We start from the raw sequence: 14,760 nt of genomic DNA on the forward strand, positions 1-14,760 counted from the left end.
CTCTTAGAATATAAAACAGTGCAATGTTTTACAAAAAAAAAATAGTTCCATTTGGCAGTGGGTACTAGTCGTGGTTATATTCAGCAATGCATTATATTGTGATAATGCCTTTTAAGATTACTCAGTTTGTTGTATTCTAAGACTTAATAGGCAGTTTATTATCAACATAAACATTTTCTAGCTTAGGACAGGCCCAAGAAATTGACTGAGAATTGTTCAGATTTTTTATAGAGTTGTTGCACTTCAACACTTTACAGTGAGGCTTAATTGGTTAAATTAATTCGGAGATAAAAAAAAAAAACCTTTTAAAGCATTTATTAATCTGATGTTATTTCTTAGTTAATATTTAAAAACTGAATTCATATCAGGTTTAATAACACTTTAATAGTCCCACTTTATTTTGATGGTCTGTTTGTTGAATTTAAGTTACATTGCATCAACATGCCAACTAATTCTCATTAGATTATAAGTACACTTAGGGATGGGCAGTATACATGATACAAGTATTTTGAATATGTATTTTAAAAACAAAATAGTATTTGATGGAGTTTATGAAAATGGCTTCATTGTTTGTATCAAAATACTTTAGTGTCTTGTATTTTTGTATTTTTAAAATACTGTAAAATACTTTGTGAGAAGTCTACAAGATGACATCATAAAAATGTGGCCTTTGATTGATGCTTTCTCAGTTATTTGCCAAGGCTTGAAATCAGACTAGAAAACTGATTTATATTGAAGAATTTCATAAATGCTTGGAGTATGGATGGAAATTTTGCATCACATATAAAGAAAGTAACAGACAAATAGCAGGGGTAAATTTGGGAGCATGTCAAAATCAGACAGGAAAATAATAAACAAAAAACTCTGACTAAATGTCGTTGGCTGTTTTAAATGCCAGTAGCTGGTCTGCAACTGTTCTTTATAGTTGATTACAAACTTTGACATGGTTAATCAGTATGAGACAAAAATATTAAATTATATTGATAAAAATATTAATATTCCATTCTACTGGTCAAAAACTCCCTTTTTTTAAAAGGTATCTTGTTTCATATTGTTTTTTGAAGAGTACAATTGCAAAAAAAAAAAAAAAAAAAAAAAAAAAAAAACTTCTGTTAAAACAACAATGCATCCTGTGATAAAAGCTTCAGCAATTATCACTCCAAGTATTTGAAAAAGGGTTGCTTCACATCTAAATGAAAATTCTGAAATACTCGGCCTTGTAGTGTTGCAAACTCATATTTACTTATCTTTGGGAACAAAATTAAAATATTTCTGTCCCTTTATTGAAGGTCACGTAAATCTCTGGCACTTCAAAACATTTCTAAATAAACTAGTGTTTTCAACATCTTCTGAAGAAACATAGTTCATTTGATGAACAGATTAAATGTAGGCTTTAAAAAAGGTTTTTAATAAACATTCAATGATATTTGGTCATGGAAGATAAAACATGCTTGCTTGATGAGTGAAAGCCAATGTGGTTTGTTCTTGTACAGTTGAAGTCAGAATTATTAGCACCCCTTTGATTTTTTCCCTTTTTAAATATTTCCCAAATGATGTTTAACAGAGCAATGGAATTTTCACAGTATGTCTGATAATATTTTTTCTTTTGGAGAAAGTATTATTTGTTTTATTTAGGCTAGAATAAAAGCAATTAAATTTTTTTTAAAGCATTTTAAGGACAAAATGATTAGCCCCTTTAAGCTATTTTGTTTCGATAGTCTACAGAAAAAATCATCATTATACAATAACTTGCCTAATTATTAAGAACCAATACTGTTTTGGATAGGTATTGCATTTGGAACAACATTAGAATGAGCAAATAATGGCATATTTTAGGGTAAACTTATCTTTTGTTGTTATTTAACCACATTAGATAATGTGAACTAACACTGAAATATGATTACATTCTCATGATTAAATCACATTTTTGACAACAAGACCCTTACAAAAACTATTATATAAGGATTTTTTGACTCTACATTCTGCTTAATTTGGACCAGATTAAACTTTTGAGTTTGGCATAATATGAAAAACTTAATTAAAAAAATGATTACAAAACACATGGTGTTTAGGTAAAGTTTTATTAGTTTGCTTAAGTTGTTTAGATGTAAAAATCACACCTGATCTTAACATCTCGAGAGTTTTACAAGATTATAGACTCTTTCTGAGTCCCTCTAGTGCAGGGACCACCAAACTTGTTCCTGGAGGTCTTGTGTGCTGCAGATTTTAGCTCTAACTCTAATCAAACACAACAAGCTAATCAAGGTCTTACTAGGTATACTTGAAACACCCAGGCAGGTGTGTTGAGGCAAGTTGGAGCTAAACGCTGTAAGGCACCGGACCTCCAGGAACAAAATTGGTGACCCCAGCTCTAGTGGGATTATATGTGATTATAATGAAATAATTTATTGTTTTCTTACTTAATACTAAATAGATATTTCAAACTGTGACAATTTACTCACTCAGAAGTGATTTCAAACCTTTATCAGTTTAGAAGAATTTTCATAATCCGTGGCCATTGACTTCTGGAGAAGATAATAATAATCTGAATGTAAATGGCTAAAACACTTTTAAGATATATCTTTAAAAAAAAAAAAAAAAAAAAGTAAGTCATTATTTACTGATTATAGAAGTGCAATCCTGCCACCTTTGACAGACATTTTGAATCCCAAATATTTGATTAGTGTAATTCATGTAAATCCGATGATTGCTCGTGTACACGAAAGCAGCTCATGATGTTATAAGCAAACAGTTAGTGCTTTTGCTTTGTTGGAATGGCTTGGTTGGCAGTAAATGCTGTTCCACCTGGCTCTATCTCTGCAAATGCTGTGATTTTGGGTCACTTATAATGTGCATTTAAAAACGCAATGTTCGCCAAACACCTTCCCAAAATTGCAATGTGAATTGTTTATGAAAACAGTTGTCAACAATAGAAGCCTTGGTTTCCTGCCCAAAAAAGCTTAGTTTGTTTGAATGAAGACAGCCATGAATATTAGCATTATATCTCAAAGTATAAGCAAAACAGAAATCCTGTTAGTAGGCCTAAAATCCTTTGTCTCTTCGCAACATGACATCTCCATTCACATGGGAGTTACAGTTTATTAAGGAGCAACAGTTAATCCTTCACCAATTATACGGAATCTTGAGGTAATATTTCATTCTAAATTATGGTTTGAAGCCCATATAGGCAGCTTGTAAAATCCTGTTTCCGGTTTTAAACAACATGGTAATAATTAGGGATGCAACGATTAATGATTTTGATTGTACAATTATAGTCTGAGGAATAATCACGGTTTCATGGTTTTCATGATTATTATGCATTCATTCATTTCAAAACACTACAAATCACAAGAAAACTAATATTTTAAAGTGTTATTTACGGCTTTCAGTAACTATATAATAATACAGCACAAAATAATGATAAAAAACAAATAGTAGTGAATTTCTCTTTGGACTTAAAAATAAGTTAATAAATTTTGTTTGTTTTGTATTTAAACATAAGACGCGAAAAGTGAACTGCCCTTAGTTAAAAGCCTTGGCCATAGTTAATCCAGTGTTTGTATTTAATAGCCTCGGTGTACAAGCTTGGAACTTTAAACTAGTGCACAGTTGGCATAACTTTGTTTAGTTGCAGCAATTTTGTTCCATGTATTAAGAACCCTTTATGATTAATCATATAATTAAACAAATTAAAGCGAGGTTAATAGTGAAATTGTTGCATCCTTAGTAATAATACAGTTATATACATTATAAAAATAAGTGTTAATTAACATCGTTTACATTTTGTGACAGGTCATATTTTGTTCTCACACTGTAAAAATTACAACATAAAAAAAGTGAACTCAGTTTAAAATTCTAAGTTAGGTGGACATATTTTCAACTCAGTGTTAAGTTTACTCATTAACACTAATTAACTGCATGTTAGGAACTGTTTGTTCAATGAAAATAATGAAATCTGTTTAGGAGTCGTACAACTTTGATTACTACATTTCAGTTTTTACTTCATGCACTGTCAAACATTAACAGTTGAGTTAACCTAAAATTTTACAGCAACCGGCAGCAAAGAGATATTGAATTTTTAAACTTTAGTTATTGAGTTAAATCGCCTTATTCCATAAAGTAAACGTAACTTAAACCAGCCTTTTCAGTCAACTTAAAAATATATATAAAATTTGGCACTTCAACCATTGAGATTTAATAAACTATGAAAAGTAGCACTTTAGTCTGCCTAATATCTGTTGATACTACTCCTTCAGACATTTAACTGACTATAAGAAACTTTGTAAGTACAGGTCAACTTACACTAACCCTAACCCCAAACTAACAGTCTACTTAAAATTTTATGAAAATTAGTTGGCATGTAGATGCAATGTAACTTAAATTCAACAAACTGACCACCAAAATAAAGTGTGACCCTCTCAATTTCTTTGCAGCCAGTTGCTTAAAAATTTTTTGTAAACTCAATTAAAAAAAATATTTGGCACAACTTCAAACACTGAAGCTGAATAACCTCAAAATTGCTTTGCAGCCAGTTGCTTTAAAATCTAAAAGTTACTTGATTTCTTATTTTTTTACAGTGCAGTTGCTTTCTGTTCATTTTGGTTATGAATTGCATTATTGAGGCATGGTAGCTTAGTAGTTAGCAGTCACCACATAGCAAGAAGGTGGCTGGCTGGACCCGGGTGGACGAGTTGGCATTTCTATGTGGAGTTTGCATGTTCTCCCCTTGTTTGTGCGAGTTACCTCCGGTTGTTTCGGGTTCTCCCACAGTCCAAAGACATGCACTATAGGTGAATTAAATAAACTAAATTGGCTGTGGTGTACGAGTGCGTGTGTATGCGAAAGTGTATGGATGTTTCCAGGTACTGGGTTGCCACTGTGTAAAACATATGCTGGATAAACTGTCAGTTCATTCCACTGTGGCAACCCCTGATAAATAAGGGATTAAGCCGAAGGACATGAATGAATGATCTTAATCACTGCTCTGTGGACTTTTGATGTTGAAAATGCAAGTTTGTCTTTTTACAAAGTGACATTTATTGACATTTTAGTAGTTTAAAAGCATCTATTGTAAGAAATAATCTAGAGAGAAATAAGTCCATAAAGAAATAACAGAAAAAGTATGGTCAATTTATTACCAGCCTTTTGTACTGTAAGTTACAACAACAACCCAGACAATATATGACTTCAAGCTATTAGAAATGTCAATAAAATTCTCACTTTTCAAACTTTTCAACATCAAATGATAGAGGAAAGATCAAGGTCCAATGATGAAACTCAAAAGTATAAATAAAAAAAATGTAAAAAAAAAAAAACATAGAAACTGCTAATTTACAGATTGTTTTTACAGTAGAGTTATATTTTATGGTGGTGAGGTTAAATCTCTTGATTCTTGGTTTCCCGAAAATCCTGACCAAAGACCATCATGCATAACACATCAGACATGGGTAAGACCCATAAGGCAACGTGCAAACAAATATTACGTGTTCCTTTGCTGTAGGATTTTCTCTGCTGAACACAGAGCCAGTCGCATGCGGTGCTGACATTTCACTTCTTAAACGGTTGCCCTACAATCCGAAGCACGTCTGTGGGTCTGGCAGACACACCCCAGACGCGGCGCAAGTTCCCAGTGTGAAATCAACAGGACGCAGTGTTTCACGGAGCTTCATAAAATCCTGACGTGACAAGACTGAGGTATATTTCACAGTTAAAATATTAACGCAAGCTCACCGAGACATCCAGAGGGATATCAGCATGGTAATTAAGCACAACAGCAATAATAGAGGAAAAAATCTCAAGGAGATAGGCACAAAAAAGTGGTATTATGGAAGCGTTGCAGTCATAATGGAATTTAAATTGAACAGAGATGAATTTGGAATGGCAACATTTAAAATGGCAGCTGCTGTGAGGATGTCTGGTTATGAGAATGACAATATAAATGAATTACAGGAACAACGTCTAGTACGTCTCTGGCAGAATTTAGTAATGGCTGAACGAAATTGACGGTAGACTATCCTGCTTAGTCCTTGCAATTTCGTTTTGGGTTTCGTTTTCCGTCTTATTGTTTTATGACCCCGGCAGCTGCTGCGAGAGCAGTTTGGCTTGAGCAAAGAAGCTGTTTACGATCAGCACACTGTTGTCTGGGCAGACGTCAAAGTGCAGATTTATTCGGAGACCAAAAGCTCCATTAGTCTGAGTTTTTAATTAGCACACTCGTGCGAGAGGGTCATTAAGAATGATTTGCTGTTGTGATTGAGGGCTTGCTGATGGGCAAGACACAGACCCTGCTGAGTCTGCTTCTGACCCTAAACACATAGATCTAGTTCGGCCAAAACAAAGCAGCGTTGACAGAAAAAAAAAACTCACTTGAGCAACTTCTGAGCCAAAACTCTTACCGGTTTCAGGGTGTTCCATCTCTCCGATGCTGCCATCGGGGGTGGTCCTTTCGTAGTGGTCCTCAGGTAGAGCGAGGGGCCCAATACGTGGTCCTGAAGAACTCTTGCTGCTGGGGGTCTCAGACTCCTCCAAGCCACTGTCATAGTAACTCTGCTGAGACGAGTCCTGCTGATCTTGCATCGGGTTGGCTGTGGAGAACGTCACTCTGCGATGCGGGAGCTGCAATCGAGAGGAAAGAGGGGGCTTCAGTTAGACAACAATCTAATTATAACTTTAGGCCCCCAAAACTAGCCTAATTGACCACTAAATTTGTAATATCACACTTCAGCAGACGGGCATTTCCAATATGTAATTTCCAGAGGGGCAGCTAATGAGGAAACGTTTTGTTCAAATTGAGGGGAAATGGTAAAGAGGGAATCTCTCATTGGAGTATCTCTCTGCGGACGGGGGAAAGCAATATCATTCTCTTTTGATACCACTGCTTAGGTGACCGCAGTGTTTTTCACAAGGCCAATGAGGGCAAACACTCATGCTGAAATACAGAGGCGCTGAGCTCATAAAACAGTGGAAATCACAGGATCCTGCAGAAAAGCCTTCATTCCCAATTCTGTGTGAGCTCACAGCTCGCTGACTGCAGGGAGGGATCGATAGTGCCAGGCTGCACCCACACGGACAAACACACACACAGACTGGCAAACAGAACCATTTTAGAGTAGGAATTAGGGCCATTAAGAGAGCAATTTCAGTTCATATAAAAAGCCCATTAACACAGCCATTTAAAACATATAGAGAGGCCATTAATGCTACGTACTTCCCAAAGTCGCAAGCCCCCCCAACTCGGTATGCTTATTTATAAGCTCATTCATCAATCTGCTTGCACGTTTTACTCATGAAATGCAATTTCCAAATTTTTCAGAAATTTACTGCACATACAAACAGTGCAAATCTGTATATTTGCATGGCTAGTCATGCAACATATTGCTCATTTACACACATGCTAGGTTTGCACAGTATATATGCAGAATCATTTTCAAAATCCAATACGCAACATGACTAGTAGACAACTTTTTCTACAGTAAGGGCGATTTATTTGTGGCATCACATAACTCGTTAAAGCATAGCGTAACTGTAGGTTGTCCTGCAATATTAATGTGGTAATAAATGTTATAATTTATACACTATATGCATTTAGGAGTTCAATTTCTCAGCAGTCTGACCGAGTATATGTATTGTTGCTGTATCATGATATCCTTGTGCTGTGATTTAATATATTGGTCATTCCACCCACGCCAAATCTATTTCTTTAAACACATCTGCTCATTACTTATACACACACACTTGCACTTAAACATTTGCACTGTGTGCTCACTCTTTACTCTCTCACGCTTGCATGAGTTGTAGGCCTGTTCTTCGTGTGCTCCCTTGTGCCCTGGTATTTACGGTTAGTGAGACACTGAAGTGCGTGAACGAACATTTTCACTGCACAGTAATTACATCGACTTCCTTAGCAAACTCAGACATGGACTCACAGCATGACTCCCTCTGTTGTCAAAGCTTTCTTACAATGAGTGTGTGTGTGCGGAACAGAGAAGGAAGAACCGTGGGGCTTTTTGTCTTGGGGCAGAAACTTTTTAATGTACTTCCTTTTTTAATTTTCTTATTAATTTGTAGTCTTTGATGTGTGAGGGACAGCATGCGCACCATTCTTTGGGTGGCGCACGTTTTAGTCATTGTTTTATCTTTTGTGAAAATGTGCTTATCGTGCTTTGTAGGAAATGCAAATGGCACTGCTTGATCACTGTAAAGGGATGTAGTGATTACAAGGCCACATGTAATATGCAAATGCAGTGTTTGATCTACAGTAAGGGACTTTGAAAAGAAAAATCCTCAAGTGCGGGTTTTATTAGGGAAAGTGCATTATTACGGTTATGATATTTTAATTGCTAATATCATTGCCATCCCAGGTACCATCCTGGAATAATGGAATTCTCTCTGCAATTGGAATTGTGCTTCAGACACATTGCTATTTAAACCTAAGAGAGGCATTTAGTTATTTAAATATGGATTCTTGCTTAAACTGCTCCTACAGGCATTGCTTGAGAGTCAGCACTTTTATCCCCCTTGGCACTGGAAGCTGCATTCTGCAGTTCTGCAGATGGAGTAGAGTCTTAGCACTAGGTCCAGCCTCTATCTGTCCCTCCAGGGGGAGCACCAAACTGCTGGGATTCGGGGGGAGGGGGCTATGTGGCGGGGATGGCAGCAAGTCAGGCCCAAGATGAAGGAATAGGGCATTGGCTCTGGATTTAAAAGAGCCAGTTTCAATTCTAGCTGGCGAGAGTTCTGCACTTAGGCTTGAAATAAAGCAATCCCTGATTAGAATCGACCTGCATGGATTCTGATGACTGAGAATTGGGTAACTGGAGTTGGGTACTTTGGAAAGAGAGAGAGAGAGAGTGTCTCATAACAGTGCCTTGGACAGACACAATAGTTGGAGAGAGAATTCTCAGATTGTAGAGGGACCTGGAATGGACAATCTTGGAGAGTGTCTTGAATTGGACGTGGTCTTGGATTGAAAGACTCTTGGACGGGTCAGAGAATCTTGTATTGGAGAGGGCCTTGAATCAGGGAAAGAGAGAGAAGGACTGGGCATAGAGGTTTGATTTGGAAAACAACCTCAAACTAGGCAGGGAGTCTTGGAATGGAGAGGGTCTTGGACTGAATAGAGAGATTTGGACTAGGCTGAGAGTCTTGCCTTAGAGAGAGGCTAAATCTAGGCAGGGAGTATTGGATTCAAGAGGGTCTTGGACTTGAGACTGAGACTTTGATTGTAGAGAGACTTGGACTATAGAGAGTAAGTGCTTATCTGCCTGTCTCCATAACAGAAATGGAAAACTGTAGAAGGGTTAATGGGACTGGGGGTTAACCAGACTTAAAGCCAAAAAAGTTTCAATTATGCACCACAAATATGAATGGACAATGAAGTGAGGAAAAAAAACAACAAGGCCTTGAGCAAATTTGAATAAAACTACAACAGAATGTATAATTACATTCCAATATTTTTGACATTGAAGCAAATCGTCATGGACGTGGAATCAAGATGAAGTCATATGAACAGAGACAGAGGGAGGAAATGACATTAGCGGGGCTGGGGTGTTGCGCCTCTGAGCAGATAATGGAGAGCTGCTTGATATCTGTCTATTCATCAAGCGCGAGGTGTGGTTTGAGGTGAAATACTCCACAAATGGATAGCCGATACATGGGGTGGTTTAAGCTGCAGGCAGGGCGGTGAGGCTGAGCTTTTCCTACCAGTGATTCATTCAGCCCATTACTCCTGCATGCTGTCATACCAAATGGCGTGAACTATGAGATTTGTCATTAGAAGTGGCAGCTCGATCCCCTGTACTCTGTGTACGACCAATGCAGGCTTTTACTGTGTCAGTGCTGCTGCAGCCTCAAACCCTGTACCAGTTTTAAACATTCTGCTTCAGGAGTGCGGCTTTCTAGGCAGGGAGGGAGATCTATCAAGGGAGAATCTCTCATGTCTCTTAGACACAGAGGGGTTTGTATCTACCGAGCTTTGCTGGTGCAATTAGCCACTAGTGAACTCTAAACAGGTCTGACAATGGCTTTCTCCTGCCCTCTCTCATTTCAATCACTGGCTCTTCTTGTTCTTGTTTCTTCCCTCTTCCCTCTTTCCTCTTTTTTGTGACCACCCACCCATTCTGTTTCAATCGCCGACACATTCCCAGAGCGCCCCCTCCTCGTTTCTCCCTCCTTGTGTCTCTTTGATAAGTCTGGACTCTTTGAAGACCCCTAGTGTCACACTTCTTGCCTCCAAGCTATTGCACCTACCAAAAAAAGGAGAAATACTACTCTGGAAGATGGAAGAGGAATAAGCAGAGGAGGTGAGAGTCGGATGGAAAATAAGAAGGGATCCTTATGTGCCTACCCCCCGATCCCCCTCCTCCTCCCTCCCTACTCCTTCTCAGCTCTCTGTGATTTTATGCTGGCTGCATCTCATCCGAGGTGCACTCCTTCATTGTCATGTTTGTTTGCGCAGCTCATTTTTCCTCTGCTCTACATGCCTTCTGAAGCAGCGGCTCATTGATCCTCGCACACGCCTGCAGCCCTGCAGCCCGAACGCTTGCTCAGATCCCCTTTAACTAAGGCATGGCGGCAAGAGTTCACCCACCGACTTTAACCAAGCGAGAGCACAGAGGTTCACACTACATCTCCTACTCAGTGTGGGTGCACAAGGGCAGGAAAGATCTCTAAATTAACCATTGGACAGCAGCTGAGAAAACAACCTTCAATATCCAATGTAATATATCACAGCAGATGACAACAACAGATCTTTCCAGACACATCAATAAAATGTCTGTACAAACAGTTAGATATTTTTAATGCCAGAAAAAAAGTCCAATAAAATCAGCCAGCCTTCACTTTATTGGTCTAGGTCCAGATCCATAGAGAATATTAAACATATAACAAAGTAATTTAAAAAAACAAAAATTTGCTGCAAATTGCTGCCCTAATCACTCACAATCCAAATTAGTTTATACTGTAGTTTGCCCTAAAACCAATTGTATCTACTCTGAAAGGCACAAAAATAGATATTTTGAAAGCCATTTAGGTAAACTTACTAAAATAAAAGTTGAAATATTAATTATTAATCTGAATTAGAATTTTTTAGATTGTCTGTTACCCCTAATATGTAAGTTTACTCACTTTTGTCCACACCCTCAAGTGATTCAAAACTTTTTTGAGGATTATTTGAAAAATAAAAAAATAAACAACAACAGAGGGAAAACTAGTAGAAAGCTACTAGGAAAATCAAATACTAGGTATGTCCAGATCCAATCACGACCCCAATCATCGTAAGTCGGGCCTGATCACGTGGTTTCAGACTTGGTCAGAATCAGACATTACCTCCCGATCAGGACTTGAATATATATATATATATATATATATATATATATATATATATATATATATATATATATATATATATATATATATATATATATATATATGGCAGGGGTGGCCACCCCTGTTCCACCTTCCTGCAGATTTCAGTTGCAAACCCATATCAAACACACCTGGTCTCCAGGAACAGGGTTGGCCACCACTGTTATATGGGATTGTCAGTAGGGTGTTGTAAGTTATCTTTCATCCACGACATCCCCCCATCCCTACCAACCCTCGCTCTTCAGTTTCGTCTGTAACACCTCTCCCTCCTTGGGTAACATGCCGGATCCATTACCCCGATCTGTTTCGGGACCGCAAAATTTACAAATTAAGCAGTGAGGTGAATTAAATAAAAAATAAGGAGCATCCTGCATCTGTTTCTTCACTTTTCTTTATTCTTTTCATGTAGTATAGAAGTTTTGGATCGGGTTTCGGCATCGACAGACAATCAAAAACAAATGACTAGGACTCGGACTAGGGACAAACTTTTGTGATTACTGTGGCCATTTTACCTTTTTATCTCTTGCTATTATTGTTGTTGTTTTAGACAAATAGAACTGCACTGAAGGTAAGGGCAAATTTTAATTTTGTTGTGTTTTGTACAATGACAATACAGATTTTGATTCTGATGTGAGTAAATGATGACAGAATTTTATTTTCAGGGCAAGGCAGTGGCGCAGTAGGTAGTGCTGTTGCCTCACAGCAAAAAGGTTGCTGGCTTAATGGTTCAAACCTCGGCTCAGTTGGTGTTTCTGTGTGGAGTTTGCATGTTCTCCCTGCCTTCGCGTGGGTATCCTCTGGGTGCTCCGGTTTCCCCCACGGTCCAAAGACATGCGGTAGAAATATCCCTTTAACTTGTTCCTAAGTGAATTAAGTCTTGACCCAAAAAAACTCTATTTTCCTGCCACAATGAACACTCAGCTATTAATACCCATGGAAAAGTAGGTGGGAACCATTATTTTATAAAAAAAGCTGTTTGTGCACATTTTTTATTGATCATGGCAGCAGTTATTAATCAAATAACGATCAAATTATGGAGAAAAGCACTATAATTTGGCATACTTTCCCATTTGCATTTTAAAGAGATTGACAGTGTTATACAATTTACATAATTCTTTAGTGAACTAGCCACTAAGACAAGACAGCGTGGGCAATTAAATGGCACTAAAAGCAGGCATAATGCGTCCTTTTGAAATCTCCCAGTGTTACTCGCATCCACAAAATTACTGATAAAAATGTTTGTTAAAGCTTTTTTGTCAACGTTAATGATGAAATGATGGCTAATCTATTTTAATTTAAAAAGTCTGTTGATGTAAATATGATGAAAAATACAGCAACAACATACTTAACAGCTTTTAAAGTAAAAAAGACTATTGTCAAAGGGTAAAAAGTTCTAAAAACCAATCATCTACATATAATTCAACTATCTAGACATATCTGCATTCACATTTGCATCTGTAATGTAATAAAGTTAATGTTCTTAATTAAAGTTGTTCTAAATCAACCTTTTTTATATATATTGGGAGCACTTAGGTTAACTGAAAGTCTGAGTGATTCATTTGTAGAGGTTGAAAAGCCCTGGTCTAGACTACACAAAGATAATTCGTTTAATGATTATGTTGGGCGCAAGACAAGTAACATAATTTCCTCAGTCTGCCACATCAGACGATACAGCTGTCTAATCTAACAGAATCTCTGTCCAGACTAGGAAAACAGTAGCGGAAGCGGCGATCCAGCTTTGGCATTTACTTGTTAGATCACAATGGCTGTCATTACTGACCTTGCTGTGAACCCATAACCTTTCAAACTCTTCAACCTCCTGTCCATCATGCAAAACAAACACTAATCTACAGTACAACACCTCTCTCCATCTCACCTTTACTTCTTTCGCACCATCTAAGTTTTAACCTTTCCCTCCTCCCGGTCCCTTCACACCCTCTATGCTTTACCTTTCTCTCCTCCCTTTTCTCACCTGGCATCAGTCACTCCCTCTCAGCCTCCCTCACAATCTCTCCATCTCTTTGCCACCCCGCCTTTCTGCAACTGTAGGCCGCCATTGGGATTTGGAGGAAATTGAATTGAATTATGAAGGAATTTCTCTGCAGTTCGATTGGCATCATTTCCCCCCTCACAATAGAACATCATTCTCATATCTCTTCGTGTGAGAGAATGAAAATAGGCCCGGGCGCCATTCTCTCTCTCATCCTTTTAAATTGAATTTTTCATATCAGAGGGCACCCGAGACATCTGCCGATTCTTTTAAGGCTTGGGAGAAAAACCCATTTCATAACATATGAGAGGTATATACCTGCGATTTCCAACGTCAAAAAATATGACTTCCGAGGAGAAGAGTGCGTATCCTTCATGGCATAACATAAAATAATAACACGGGTCTCTTTTTTATGACATTAGAAGGTGCGGCTGTGTCAACGCTGCGCAAAAAGTCAAGTTTTCAGAATATTAGCATTTAATCTGGGTGGATCAGAGAGCCGTATTTTACGCAAGTTCTTTTATACCAAGGCATGCCCTGGTCGGTCTCACCCCGAGTGTGTTTGCATTCTGAACTGGACAAACACTTGGTCTCAGTGTCCTAAATTGCATTGCATTTGTGCTGTGTTCTGAAAGTCCTTGTTTTGAAAATATTGAGTGACAGTGGGAGAGGCGATCGGAATATTAAACCGCGGTGTGGAGGTGGAACGGAAAGGAGAGAGGCACAAAAAATAGTAGAGAAAGCACTTGAGAAATTAATCCTCAGTATCCACTCCCAAGTGGACACCTTTTTCCTTCTTAAACCTCCATTTCAGAGTTAATATCTCGGTCCCTAAAGCTCCTGGCTGGAAGGCATGCATGGAGCTCAGCCTCAAATTGCTTTAAGGACCTGATATATAATGGGATTGTGGGGAGAGATGACAAAGCTCTCAAGCGTGCGCTAGACTTTAGGAGCTCCCTCCGGAATAGTTTTTTTTGCATCACTATTAATAGACAATGATGGAATAGCTTGGAAGACAGTTTAGAGTTGAAAAAATTATACTACAATAGACAGTTACTGTATTACTGGGGTTCCCGAAGTGTGAGATGTGTATTGTGAAAGTACTGTAAAGGTGGTGTGGGGAATTGCCCTAGTTCTCAGATCTTTCACATATTTAAATCTGCCGTATTGACGACACATATGAGAACCAATGAAATGTGAGCACCGTTTCTCCGTGTGCTAGAGTGTTATAATGATTATGGAGTTATAAATTGTTATAATTGCATCTCAATTCTTTAAAGACTGCTCTATCATATTTATTATTCAAAATATTTAAAGTATTCAAAATATAGATCTAATGTAGAGTGCAAAAATAAATTCAGTGGTCCCTCCTTATTTGCATGAGTTACGTTCTAAAAATAACCTGC

At 37.8% G+C, this 14,760-nt stretch overlaps 1 protein-coding gene across 1 annotated transcript in view; it reads right to left on the minus strand.

The window, feature by feature from the left end:
- Positions 1-14,760, minus strand: part of pcdh1a (protocadherin 1a) — a 139,627-nt gene that overhangs the window by 45,091 nt on the left and 79,776 nt on the right. Inside the window, 1 exon segment of the mRNA NM_001443902.1 lies at positions 6,396-6,615. Within this exon segment, the coding sequence (NP_001430831.1) occupies positions 6,396-6,615 (220 nt within the window).

The sequence above is a fragment of the Danio rerio genome, chromosome 10, assembly GCF_052040795.2.
Source record: "Danio rerio strain M-AB ecotype USA chromosome 10, GRCz13ab, whole genome shotgun sequence".
Lineage (NCBI taxonomy): Eukaryota > Metazoa > Chordata > Actinopteri > Cypriniformes > Danionidae > Danio > Danio rerio.